Source organism: Onychomys torridus, chromosome 17 (assembly GCF_903995425.1).
Source record: "Onychomys torridus chromosome 17, mOncTor1.1, whole genome shotgun sequence".
In the NCBI taxonomy this organism is placed as follows: domain Eukaryota; kingdom Metazoa; phylum Chordata; class Mammalia; order Rodentia; family Cricetidae; genus Onychomys; species Onychomys torridus.
The window spans coordinates 30,770,825-30,784,594 of NC_050459.1; the positions used below are offsets into that span (position 1 = coordinate 30,770,825).

General features: G+C 45.6%; 1 protein-coding gene across 3 annotated transcripts in view; it reads right to left on the reverse strand.

Moving 5' to 3' along the window:
• Positions 1–13,770, reverse strand: part of Dlc1 (DLC1 Rho GTPase activating protein) — a 376,108-nt gene that overhangs the window by 35,145 nt on the left and 327,193 nt on the right. The window contains exon 1 of one of the 3 annotated variants that reach the window (XM_036166513.1): positions 6,623–6,966. The exons of the other annotated variants lie outside the window; for them this stretch is intronic. Within the exon in view, the coding sequence (XP_036022406.1) occupies positions 6,623–6,659 (37 nt within the window). The 5' untranslated portion in view covers positions 6,660–6,966. Of the gene's footprint in view, positions 1–6,622; positions 6,967–13,770 lie in introns of those variants that run through there. 3 annotated transcript variants of the gene reach the window in all.

Here is a 13,770-nt window from a genome sequence, read left to right on the forward strand (position 1 = left end):
ACTTCATTTCCAGGAATAGAAAATATCTCCCAGCTCATCAAAAACTGGCACCTGCACTCCAGGATGAAGAGGTCAAACCGAGAGGGAACTGAGCCATTAAGGAAATGGAGGCTGTGACATCACTTGTATTTCATGTCAGTCTAGGGTAAGATAAAAATAGAACTGTGTCCCCTCCTCTTCAGCCCCCACCCCACAGTCCTCACTCTGCTTTTATGTTACTTGATGAAAATATCACCACAAAGCCCATTACTTTGAATGCCAATTGAGAAGAAAAAAAAAAAAAAACCCAACCATTAGGAGCCCACCATCTGTCAATCAATATACACACATTATATATTTCAAGGATATTGTATCAAATACTTAAAGACTTCAAATTACATACTAAGAAAATGGCTTGCATTAGGTCTTAGGGTGCTAACTACCTACATTAAGACAGTTTCAAGAAAGGAAGTGACATAGCTCTAACACGCCTTACTTTACAAAGCCTCCGTTCTGTAAAAGGTAGCACAGGCCTTGAGGTTACATAATCAGGTTCTGAAGGCCAAGTACCTGACTGCAATCCTAGAGGCAGCCCCATCTCTGTGCTGAGAGTCGGGCTTACACATCAATTGCTTCTCTGCGTATGTTAGCAAAGCTTATTCACCGACGGCCAGCTCCCTCATCAGGGCTTTGACCCCAGGGTCCTCCAGGAGGAACAGAACACGTGAAAATAAAACACTTAAAAATCACAACTTGACTGGAACCTGAAGTTAGACATAAAGAAGATAGCAAGAAATTCCAACTGAAACCACTTAGCTCTGACCGGGGGTCGGGGGTGTGGGGGTGAGGGGGGGGTGGGGGATGGGGGTGTGGGGGTGAGGGGGGGGGGGGGTGCTGAAAGAAAATCAAGAAAGGAATGAAATACGATGCTACGGTTCATCAAAGACCAAGGAAAACAGAACGTGGCAAATACTGGTTACAGGTATAAGCTGCCGCCTCCTTTGGTCTAACCTAAGGCAAAAATGCTTTTCAATTTAACTCACGTTATTTTTTTGTCTGGGTTGGGTTTTTGGTGGTCTGATGATCAAACTCACACAGTTATTTAAGAGAGGTACATCCCCACCTTCACATGATCAGATCCATATCAAGATCATGTAAGAAAAAAAAAAAAAAAAAGAACCATACTCCCATCTTCCAGATGAACTAAGTGATCATTTTCTTTAAAATTGCTTAGGAATTTCCACACACCAAGCACACACAATTTAATAGTTAAATTTTAGCTCATGTCCATCTACTTAATTTCCTATAAACACACTAAGATTCCCATTTTGTGAGGGTCCCTGTCCGTTTACACAGGCCAGCAGGAAGGGGTCTGGAACGCCGCTGGGATGACAGTGACCTTGGACACTGAACTTCTAGCTCAGCTGTCCCTCAGCAGAGCACGGGCTTTTCGGAGGAGGCCTTTGCAAGGTTCTGGAATTTCCCTTGCAGTGACTTTCACGCAAGCATCACACACGAAATCCCCTTTCCACATCATGCAGCTTGGTTTGCAACAGGGGATTTGGTGCCCAGAGGCTCTGTGAGGAGGCCTCCATTCTATCTATCTGGATTGGAGACAACAATTCTCAATTTGTCACCTGAGTGTAACATAGGGCACCCAGGCAGGACAGTGGCTGCAGGACAGACCCATACCTACACGTCACATGCCTTTTCCTCACTGGCTTCCTAAGTATGGTGAGCCTGGGAAGGCAACCACCTCAGGGTGTGGAAAACTTCTGTCCTTCTGACATCCTTTGGAGACTTCTACAGGACAAGGAAGGCGCCGCTGTGGTGACAAGAATCAGGAAGTGACTTCCAGTTCTCCCCACAGGACACTGAAAGGCGGGGCAGGCGAGAGATCAAACTGTGGATGGGAGGTGTCAAAGGCATGAGGACCAGCATCTGAGTTCACCATTGCAATACCTTTTGATTTTTTTCCCCTACTAGGGGAGAGGCTGACTGGAAAAGGCCACCAAGTATAAGTAGGCATGAGAGGAAAAAGTACCTGGTATCGTAAAAACCTAAATCCAGTAACAGAATAAAACCAGGGGAGCCTCATAAAGAGAAGGAAAGCTTTGCATTTTGTCGGCTTGGAGCGCAATAGTTTACTTCAAGTGCCCAAGAGCCTTACTTCCTAGCAGGCAGAAATTTTATAAGATGTCATTCAGCTATTTTCACCTATGTCTAGCACAGACAAGTTAGGCAATCTTAATTTCAAAGCACCTTCCCTGAAGGAAGCATTGCCCGACCCAGCGGAGGGTAGACTTTCTGAAAGTGGTACCCTAGGACTCCCCCAGAGGTTAAAGACATCCTGGGACTCACCCAGATGTTAAAGACAGAAGCTCGTCTCTATCTGCTAGGCTAGGATCCCATTACAGTTCGCCATGAGCACAGAAAGCCCCCAGGAAAAAGCAGTCTTTGTAAGGTTCAACTGGAACATAGCCTAGAAAAGCCTGACTCTTGACTGTGAGGGTCTACACCAGTATGTAAGCTAAATATGAGGGGTCATCTTCCTGCATGCTGCTACTTACGACAGCAAGGAAGAAATAGCTAAGCACAAAACAGGTCAAGGGAGAGTCGAGAGTCGGGCAATTAACTGTCCCCAGGGAGACTCTGCTCCCTTATCACTGACCACTATAATCCTCAACAATAACACAGGGGCCCACCCAAGGGAGAAGTGTTGACAGACAGGGTAGGCTGACAGACAGACCTCCCCTGCTGGAAATCTACCCTTTCCATCCTAACTGAGTGTCCCACTACACTATGGCCCTCTTAGACTCAATCTCATCTACCCATGGACAATTGAAAAAAAAAAATGAAAGAATGAAACAAAAATTCCTGAAATAATCTGTAAGCCCTCCATAACTTCTATTATGGCTTATTGTTACAATGGTCCTAGTTTGTTGTTTCGATTGTGAATCCTTTACTGTGTCTAATTTATGAATTTTATCATAGGAACGTATCTATGGAGGGAAACATGGTACATATAAGGATGGCCATGTCTATGGTTTCAGGAACTCACTGAGGTCTTGAGACATATTCCCCGAGGATAAAAGAGGAGGACCACTGTAACTTGAGACTGAAAGAAAACACCACCGAATGCACACATTCCCAGCAGTAACTTGTTGCTATAAAACAAAGTGTAACTCTCTTTGCGTGGTCCCCTTCAAAGACGACTAATACTTAACCCTGCATTCCTTTATTCGCAACGGCCAGAGTCAGAAATAGAGACAGCTGGGAAGGTCTGTTCCAAAACCCATTTTTTTTCTTCTTATTTCACAGCCCTGCAGATGAACGTGGGCTTATGCTTTTCAGGCCAGGGCAGACATTAACTCTTTATAATCTGGGCTAGTTTTAACTTGACCTTGACCACACAGGAGGAGACTTTTTATAGTTGAGTGTGACGAAAATGAACGCACTTAGACTCAGAAGGATAGCTACATTTAGATGCTATAATCATTCTCTGCCATTGGCTTAAATGCATGTCCCTGCATCACTGGCTTGCACAAATCTTAAAAAACAAAACAAAACAAAACAAAACACAGCCACCTTTTCTCCTGCTTTGTTTGGCTTGTCAGGAGTCTGGGTACCTGGGCCAGGTTGTTCTGACCTCTCCGTACAGAACCGAGACATCAGTCTACACTGGTTTGGTAATATCCAGGGAGGAAGCGGAAACATCTGAAGTTATTTTTACTTTTGCAGGTCTTCTGGCTGTACAGAGTGAATAGCAGGGAGGATCGAGTATTGTCTGGAGCCCTTTAGGACTTTTTTTTTTTTTTTTTTTTTTTTTGGTGCATAGTCTCATTTCCGTCTTCCTGTTGCTAGGAAGGGGAGAGTTAAGCATGAGAAACTTGTGTTTACAATACTGGCCCATCCTGTCCAGAACAAGGCTCTCTTCAAAAGAGCCAGTCCCATTTACTTTGCTCACTGTACTCTGGATGCCCCCCTCATTTTTCTGGACCAAATCATGCTTCCTTGCATATTTTCAAATTGAGTATTTACTTGCCTAAGTCATAAAAATACTACTCTCATTTAAACGTTGCAATCATGATTTAGAACCCCCACAGGGACGGACACCCAGGGAAACCCAAGTACTAATTTTCTGTATGAGAGACCACCCCCTGGAGCTTCGCCAAGCTTCAGATTGGAAGTATCTTGCAGGAATCTCCTAGCTCCCCCCGCCCCCAATAAGTCCCACAGCACTCTGCAATAAGAGTACCAGTCGGTTTAAAAGCCACTTTCTTTAGTAATACCTTACTGTGGTCATAACAACTATTAGCCTGTTCTATTGGCCTTTGTCCTCTTAACTATAATACAATACAAAGGCTGAGGGCAAATTGTCTGGTGTGTGTTCCACAATTCAAGAGAACTCCTTGGATTGGTCCAGTATATTAAAGTCTGAAACAGCTTAATCATTCCACTGCTTAGAAAGAGGTCTGCAATAAATCTACAAAAGCAGGGGAAATTAGAATACAAGTCACTGAAACTACTTTTCTCATCCACTCTAGGGCAAAGATCTAAGCTGGAGACCACATATCCAGATTCTAGAGCTTGGGGGGGGGGGGGGTCAGCTCCCGCCCCTGAACTTGTAGCCTTGTTTAGGGCAAGGTGTCTGTCACTCAGCTTGCAAGAGAGTAAAGTCAATTGGTCAAAAGCAAACATTGAAAAAAAAAAAAAACAGCTTGAGAGAAAGTCTGTCTGCTGTGCTTCATTCTAAACTCTCTGAACAGTAGTACTAATGAAAAAGTTATGCACCCAGGCTAGGGCCATGCTTCAAATCTGCCATGCCTCAATACAAGTGAATGCAGGCAATCTCCAACGTTTTCTCAGGAAATGTCTTGAAATAACTTCTGAAGGCACATCTGCTAACCATTTGACACTCGTTCCCCAGGACTTTGGTTCTTCTGTTAGGGGGGCTGCTTGCCTCGAAGGGCACCACTCTGACCATCTGCTGCAATCTGCTTGCCAAGATGGCACTGGGTGCCTCCATTAATTCCACCCTTATGGTCAGCAAATTATCCCGTAGAGGACTAGCCTGCTGTCCAGATGGAGCCGCTGATAGGTTTGAGTGCAGCGGTCCTCCGGGCTATTATTTTCCCTCATCCCTTCAGCAAACAGAATTTTGCAGGGTTAAAAAAAAATGTAATTTGAGACTGGGCATTCTGCGTTCTCCAGAGCCTGATTTTTTTTTCCCCCTACTGAAATGCGTCACATATGCCACCCCCACGAATCTTTCGGTAATGGATGGCTGTGCCAAGGCTGCATTCCTCCGAATCACCAGCCACAGCTTGAAACAACCTCCGACTCTTGGGAATGAACCCAGTTGTGACCACGTTGGCTGTAAAAAGCCTCACTGAAAGCACTACCGGAAAGGGGAATATTTTTTCCCTCCTCTACTGAGCAGAGTAATGACTTCAGGCAGGGCTTCCCTTCTAGTTACTAGCGTCTTGGGGGAACAGGGTGAACGTCAGTATCCGTCACCCCACTAGGCACTTTAATACGTGTACCAGTTTATCTGATCCTCACAACTTCCACTTGTGTCCACAGTTATTACCCTGGGTTGGGGACAGCGCAGTGAGGTTATGGCACTTTCCAGGGTCGCGCATCCAGCGCGATGCTGATCCCTAATTCACTTCCCTAGAGACACTCCTCGTACCAAAGGCCGTGCGACTCGCGGAGACAGAAAATTACTCCAACAGGGTGGGCTGCTGTTCTGGGAGCAACCCTTAAGAAGGATCAAAGGCTCTCAGCTCCTGACATTGGAGGAGGGGACGGGGCGCAGAGAAGGGCACTAGTCCAAGAGGCAGCCTCCTGGACACAAAAAAACCCTCAAGCCTGGAGACGTGTTTCCTTCCTTTCCACAGCCCACGAACTCTTCCTTTCACGCCAAGGGCGTGGGCATCTGGTGGGGCTTTTCAGGAACCGCGTCCAACCAACCCACACAGCGGGAAAGCGCTGAGTTCCCATCCGAACCCCACGTGCGATGGGGGTTTGGGGGGGGTGTGTCAAGGAGCAACCCTGACTCAGCCCGCCTAGGCTCAGAGATTCCCAGAGTTTAAAACAGGCGAAACGACAATAAAAGAAGCGAACACTTCGGTAAACGCACCCTGAAACAGTGCTAAGGAAACATTTTCCCCAAGTACAGCTGAAGTCTACACAGTCCCTTAAATAATGCATGCTTAGGGAGACAGTACTGATTTGGGACTTGTAGGGTATAGGACAAGAAGGAGATGGAACCGTCCCTCCCGCCCCCCAACCCCAGAAGTCGAAAAGGGGTTGCTCGCTCCTCAGGGGCCCGAGGCCAGCTTCTGAGAATAGAATGAGTCTAAGTCACCCGGACGCTGGCCCGCAGTTCCCCAGGCACTACGTGGCCAAGGGACGTGCCCCGAAGTTAAAACCTCCCTCTCCAAACTCTGACCCAAGCCTGCGGAAACACACGCTTTCCATCGAGCGCCTGGGGCGACTCCTCAGCAAGCACGTCAAAACACCCAACCACAACACGGACTGGGCAGGACGGGGTGACAAGTCCTCTTGGGCCGGTCCCCTCAGCAGCTGACCCCAGGCAGAACTAGTCCGACCACAAGGCACAACAAGTCCATCTTACGTGTTAGGATCATGGTGTCCGGCTGGTCTCTACACATCAAAGTCGGCGCAGGGTGGCGGGAGCGCACCGGGAACGTCGAGGTAGCTCGGAGTAATCGGGATCCCACGCCGGGACCCACGGTGGCACCCGGGGCGCGAGCCCTCGCGGTCGTCAGCACATCCTGTTCCGCGGCTTCCCCGGCCCTTCGCCCTAAGCTCGTGCAAAATCGTGGGTTTTGACTGCGACCGCGAAGGGAGCGCTCTCAGGGAGCGGGACACGGAGCTAGGGAGCCTCGGCTCCTGCTGCAAGGACGCTCAGCCATGGCCCAGCCTGGAGCGCACCGCCCGCCACCCGCTCGCTGCAGCGCTCTGCTCGCCGCTCGCCCTCCCACTGAGCCCGCCCCCACGGGCGGGACCCACGCTGCGGCCACGGGCCCGGCTCTGGCCCCGCCCACCGCGCACCAGGCCCCGCCCAAAGCCAGCCCAGGTCCCGCCCTGCGCCTCCTCCGCCCTTTCCTGGAATGTTTTCCCAGGGTCTGCAACTTCTGCGGCGGCGGCAAGCGCCTAAAAGTCGCCAACTACTGGCCTCTGGGGTAAAGGCAAAAAGTCTGGAGGCATTTGCTGAGTGCAGAGGTCTGGGCCGTGAGGGTAAGGATGGATAAGTGTCTCTTGTCAGAAAATGGGGAAGAACAGTCACAGCTTCTAAAACTGCTCATGGACTGGCCCCCAACCTGCCATTAATTGTAAGTAGGAGGTTCATCATGTCGTAAGAAGCTCCATTTTGAAACTGGCGACAGAATATAATTAGAGTACGGTGTTTAAATGTCCACAGCAACTTTCATGAAAATTTGCTTTGGAGTAAGTTGGTGTTTTGTGTGTGTTATCTTAACTGATGGAAACTCATTCATTCTGTCACAAGAGAGCATTTACTATAGGCCAAATGGTTTCTCCACTGGATCATACAGTAGTAGCCAGCAAAGGGGACCCATATGCTTCTGGAGTTGGCTTCTTCCTAGGGAAGCTATACAATAAGCAAAGCAAGTGGGAAATATGTAGTATGTTAGATGAGAGGTGTTAGAGCAGGTGATAGAATTGGAGCAGAGTTTATTAAGTAGGGCTAAACAGAACTAGAAAATATCTATTCCCTTATACTTCACAATGGATTGATTTCATAGCCATGCTAGGTTACAAATGAGACTCTCCCCACTTCTACCAATGGCACCCCAATTTACCCAAAGAATTCCTCACTTTGGAAGGCACATTCACCCTCCACTCAACAGATCAGTGTTGCCAGGACATTTTCCTAATGGCAAATGCTGGAGACTCAAAGGCAGTGCAGGGTGCATGTGACCTCTGCCTACCAAGAGGTTAGAGAATGATGGGAAGAAATGGGGGTGAATGGAAATGAGGGAATGTTGAGGGCCCAGAAAGTGAAGATCGAAATCGCCCAAGAAAATGGAGTTGTTCTCCTGAGTGTGGATGCTGGAGAAACTGTGAACACGTCCACTATTAGTGTGCCCTTCAGATTCATCTCTGAATGCACATGCCTGTCATACTAAGACACATATAGTTTGCATACAACTTATGGACATCCTCCCTACATACTTTTTAATTATTAGATTACTTACAATAGGTAATACAATGTAAACACTATGCAGATTTGCATACATTCACTTGTAGATGCAGTTTTTCTTCTCCAAATATTTTCTTTTGGCTAAGGTGCTATGTGGAGGTCAGAGAACAACTTTGTGTCTATTCTCTCCTTCCGCTTTTACATGAGTGTGGAGGATCAAATTCAAGTCATCAGGCTTGTGTGGTGTCTTAATTTGCTTCTCTGTTGCTGTGATGAAACGGATGAAAAACTAATGTAGGGGATGAAAGGGCTTGTTTCATCTTACAGTCCATCAAGACAGGAAATGAAGGCGGGAACAGAGAAGCTGGGAGTAAAGCAGAGGCCGTGGATGAGTGCCGTTCACTGGCTTGGGTGTGGCTTGCTCAGCCTCCTTTATTATATAATCCATCACCTACAGTAGGCTGGGCCCTTCTGCACCAATCATCAGTCAAGAAAATGCCCCACAGGCTAGCATATAGACCAATCTGATGGAGGCCTTTTCTCACCTTCTGAGAAGAGGTGATGCCTCTAGCTTGTGTTGACAAAAAACTAACTATCATGTATGACAAATGCCTTCACCTACTGTGCTATTTCATGACCCTGCCACCTCCCGCCCCTCTCCCCTCCCCAGCACTTTATAAACTTCTAGCTAAGACTCTTACTAAGTTGCCCAGGCTGACCTGGAACTCACTCTGTAGTTCAGACTTTGAACTTCTGATTCTCTTACCTGGACCCCTCAGGTAACTGGGATCATGGGTCTGAGCCACCTGGCCCAACTTCCCTGGATGTTTTCCATCAGGGACGATTTGAATCCATGGGCTAGGAAGCTGTGGATTTGGTAGACCACTGGCTTATTAAATGGCACATCAAATTTGAACAGGAAATTCCTATTTAAAATATCCAGAAGAAAATGAAAACAACGCAGAACAAAGCCTTGACTTTAACCTTTGTGAACAAAAGGAGCTCTTGCAAGTGGGAGGGGGGGTGGAGGGTGGAGGGGTGGGGTGGGGTGCTGGCAAAACCATCAAGAGTGTGGACAGACAATGCTGTTGACCAGATAAAGGAGGATTCCCCAAGCCTAGCTCAGAGTCCTTTCTGCTCACTTAGCCTTTCACCCATCACCATAGGCTTCATCTGCTTGTCCCAGGCAGCTGGTCTTAAACTGCATTTGTCCACTGAGTTGTGTTAACTGAGATTTGGGTCTTAAGGCACTGGGCTCTGAGAGGTAGGCTGTCCCATGCAGTACGGCTCATTTCCCCAGAGCCAACAGTCAGGGTCACTGAAAGCTTTTTCACGTGTAAGAATATGAATATCCACTGCAAGAGATGAGGAGGTGGTCCAGTGGGCAGAGGCACTCAGTGCAAGCTTGAGGACCTGCTTAGGACTACAGCATCCAGGTAAAAAGCCAGACAAAGGGAGCCTGCTGAGGGCAGCGCTGGGAGACCTGAGAATCCTTGGAGCTTCCTGGCTATAAGGAGTCCAACCAAATTGGTGAGTATTGGTTCCAGTAAGGGAGATCACAACCGAGGGAGACACTTGCCACTGACCTCTGACCTCTGCACGGGTGTACAAGTGTGTGTGTGTGTGTGTGTATACACATGAACACACGTACACATACATCACACACACAAAGAAGAAAAGAAAAAGAAACCCATCACAAATTAATTTAGGTTTCGTAGAGGTAGGTGGTTGTCATTGAATTATTGATCCCCAGCGTCAGAGTTTGAAGAATGTTAAGATGGTATATAACGGCCTGAACTATTCATCTCTGAGGCAAGTGTTAGATGCCTGGAGGCTATTCACAGCAGCATCCCAGCAGCCTCTATTTAGATTTATTTCCTAAAGACTGTGGAACTACCAGCACCCACATCTGGCAGCTCATGCCCCCCTATAAATCCAGCTCCTGGAGATTCAGTGTCTCTGGCCTCAGAGGACACTTGAACATAACCCCTTGCCACATACACATCATTAAGTTATTGCAAAAATGAATCTTAAGAAAAGAGAGGGAGGGAGGGTCGGGGAGAGCTGCCGGTCTAGGACTTGCTGTTTGGCGTGTGCTAACAGAACAACCCTAATACACTGGGTGAAGTGTCAAACTCTCTGTTCTCTTTCTCTCCCCTGCTTCCCTTCGCTTTCTTTGCTATGTTGATAATCAAACCAACAGCCTCTGGATGCCAGACAAGCTCTCCACCACCAAGATACACTACCAGCCCCGTTTATGTGTGTTTATGTCAAAGCTTCCACTGTTTAGATGCTGGCAACTAATTAAAAAAAAAAATCTGAATCCATCCTGAGCAATTTCAACTTTGGGCTTCATTTATCCCTGGGGCACTTAGTTTAAACCTCTGGTCTAGAGATAGGAGCCAAATAATCTCTGGAAATTTCTCTGCCTCCCTTAGGACTTGAAGACTCTTCTGTGCTTGGAAAATGTTGTAATGTAATTTGTGCTCAATGGAACATTGTGAAATGACTGGGGAAAATAATTTTGATTTGTAATGCTCAAAGGAAATAGGACAAAGAAACACAATCCTGAAAATAATGTTAGCGGTTTTCAATTAAGGGGAATAATTCAATTGGAAACCCAAGGGCTGTCCTGAAACACTTCTCTATTCTTTAGCATCAGTGCCCCCCAGTTTGGGATCTTCCTGACTCCTTCCCCTAACTGATAATTAGCTTTTTCAGAAGTTTTCAAACCCCACATGTTGGAGCTGTAGGACAGAAAGAAGAGAGGAAGAAGGGATTTGGGCAGTGAGAAAGTTGAGACATTGAAAGCTTTACCAGGAGTAGCTGCCTTGTTCAACTAGATCTGTTATTATAGTTTTTGGACCATCCACATTCAGAATGGGGGGATGGGTAACTTACTCATTTGGAAGCATCTTTAGGTTATTAATGAGGGGTACAGAGTGACTCTATTCTTGCATAAATGATGTAAATCTACATTTTTGGATAATCACTTAAACCAAACTATGAGCCAGCCGAGGATGGTACACTTCTCTTTCAAACAAGTGTGTATTAAGCCAGAGAAAGGCAGTTGACACCCAAGTGAAGACCAGCAGGGATCTGGAGGGGAAGTTTCTTGGGACAGGTAAACTTGCAGAGGAGCTGGGGATTTAGCTCAGGGGTAGAGCTCTTGCCTAGCAAGCACAAGGCCCTGGGTTCGATCCTCAGCTCAAACAAAACAAAACAAACAAACAAACAAACAAACAAACAAACAAAAAACTTGCAGAGACCGTGGGATTCTCTTTCTTTCTTTTTTTTCTCTTACTCATTTTTTTCACCAAGGTGCTAGAGATGGAACCTACAAGCCAGGAAGACAGCCCACCAAGGAGCTGTATCTTTATCCTTCTTTTCATGTGAAACAAAGAAAAACAAATAAACAAACAAAAGCCATAGTCTCACTACCTTGAGCAAGCTGGTCCTTGAACTTGGGCCCCTCTTTCTCCACTCTCTGGGGTGGAGTTATGGCATGCTCACTCAGTGGAAGGTCTGGACACAGTGAATTCTTGATGTGGATCTAATATTTCAGTGAGCCGGCTTTCCTGGGATACTTAGCATATTTACAGTAGAATTTATTTGAAAACCTAGTTTATCCAAAGGCTCAGCTACGGCTTAGCCTAAGGCCTCACTACTAACAATGGCAGAGATCAGAACCCAGCAGAGACACACCATCATCTCATGCCTCCGCCACACCCCAATTTCATTTGATCTTTGCCAAGATGAATCTGGATCTTTCATGTGGCCTCTGGCAATACAAAAATCAAGCAAATGGCAAACAAAAATTGCAATCTTTTTTTTTTTTTTTAATTCCATGTGAGCAACAAAGCTGTTTTCCCATTGAATTACCCAAGTTAACTGCTGGCTTTGTCCATTCTGTGAGCATCCTTTGACTTGAATTCTTTTTGAGCTTGTAGCAGGCAATTTCCTGACTACTGGGGATGGGCTATGTTATTTTAGAAGCATTTTTTTTTTTTTTTTTGCTTTTTCAAGACAGGGTTTCTCTGTGTAGCTTTGAGCCTTTCCTGGAACTCACTTGGTAGACCAGGCTGGCCTTGAACTCACAGAGATCCGCCTGCCTCTGCCTCCCGAGTGCTGGGATTAAAGGCGTGAGCCACCACTGCCCGGACAGCATATGGTATTTTTATCTTTGTCATTTAATATGGATTAAAATGTTCATTGTGAAAAGTTAAGAAAATATGGAAAAGTATAAAGAAAAAAATGAAGCTCGATAACCAAATTACCTAAGATTACTGAGATATATTGCAGGTCTATTCCATCTGCATGCCCAGACTCCCGGTCAGACAAAATTGAGATCATAGTATATATTGTTTCATTGTGTGTATGTGTACTTATTTATTAAGACTGGGTTATATGAGGCTCAGACTGTCTTTGAACGCAGGATGTTGCAAAGGATAACCTTGAAGTTATCATCCTGCCTCTATGTTCCAAGTATTGAGATGTCAGGCACGAGCCACTGTGTCAGGTTTTAGGCACTGCTGTGGATCAAATCCAAGCTGTACATATGCCAGGTACAACTGAGCTACATCCCCAGTCCCTGCTGCATAATATTTTAGTTCACTTAACATAGCCGATGAATATGCTTTATCATAGTTGCATTATATCCATCTTATGAGCATATTAAGCAGTTAACCAATGCTGAACTTTTATTTTTTCATAATTTTTAAAAAGAGGCATTCTTAGATAATATAAATTTAATTTAGAGAGCAAAGGCAATAATTGTATAGGTAAATTCACTTACTTTGAATTAAGAGGTCAAATGATTCAGGGGCATTTGATCTATCTATCTATCTATCTATCTATCTATCTAATTTAACTACCTATCTTTTGTATCTATGTATCTGTTTATGTATGTATGTATGTATCTACTTACCTACCTACCTATTATCATTGATCTTTTTTTTTTGGCATTTTTCAGAGTTTGAAAGTACTTGCTTCTTCTGCATTCAGTTGTACCAACTTGATAATTTCAATTGCTATTGTTAAAATATAAGCAAAAATAAATACTTCCCCATTCTTTACATTTCCTTTGAATACTAAATTTGTTGAAGTTTGTATTTGTTGTTTGTTTTTGGCTCTTTTGGGGGACCTGCCACCCAGCTCCCAAATAAATCACACACAGAGGCTTATTCTTACTTATGAATGCCCAGCCTTAGCTTGGCTTCTTTCTTGCCAGCTTTCCTAAACTTTAAATTATCCTGACTACCTTTTGCCTCTGGGCTTTTCCCGTTCTCTTCTGTAAATCTTACTCTTACTCTGTGGCTTGCTGTGTAGCTGTGTAGCTGGGTGGCTGGGTGGCTAGGTGGCTAGGTGGCTGGGTGGCTGGGTGGCCGACTCTGGAATTCTCCTTTTCTGGCTCCTAGATCCTGCCTCCAGTTTTCTCCTTTTTTATATTGTCTCTATCTGCCAGCCCCGCCTATCCTTTCTCCTGCCTTGCTATTGGCCAGTTTTTTATTAGACAATCAGGTGTTTTAGACAGACACAGTAACACAGCGTTAAACAAATGCAACATAAACAGAAGAAACACACCTTAAAATAATATT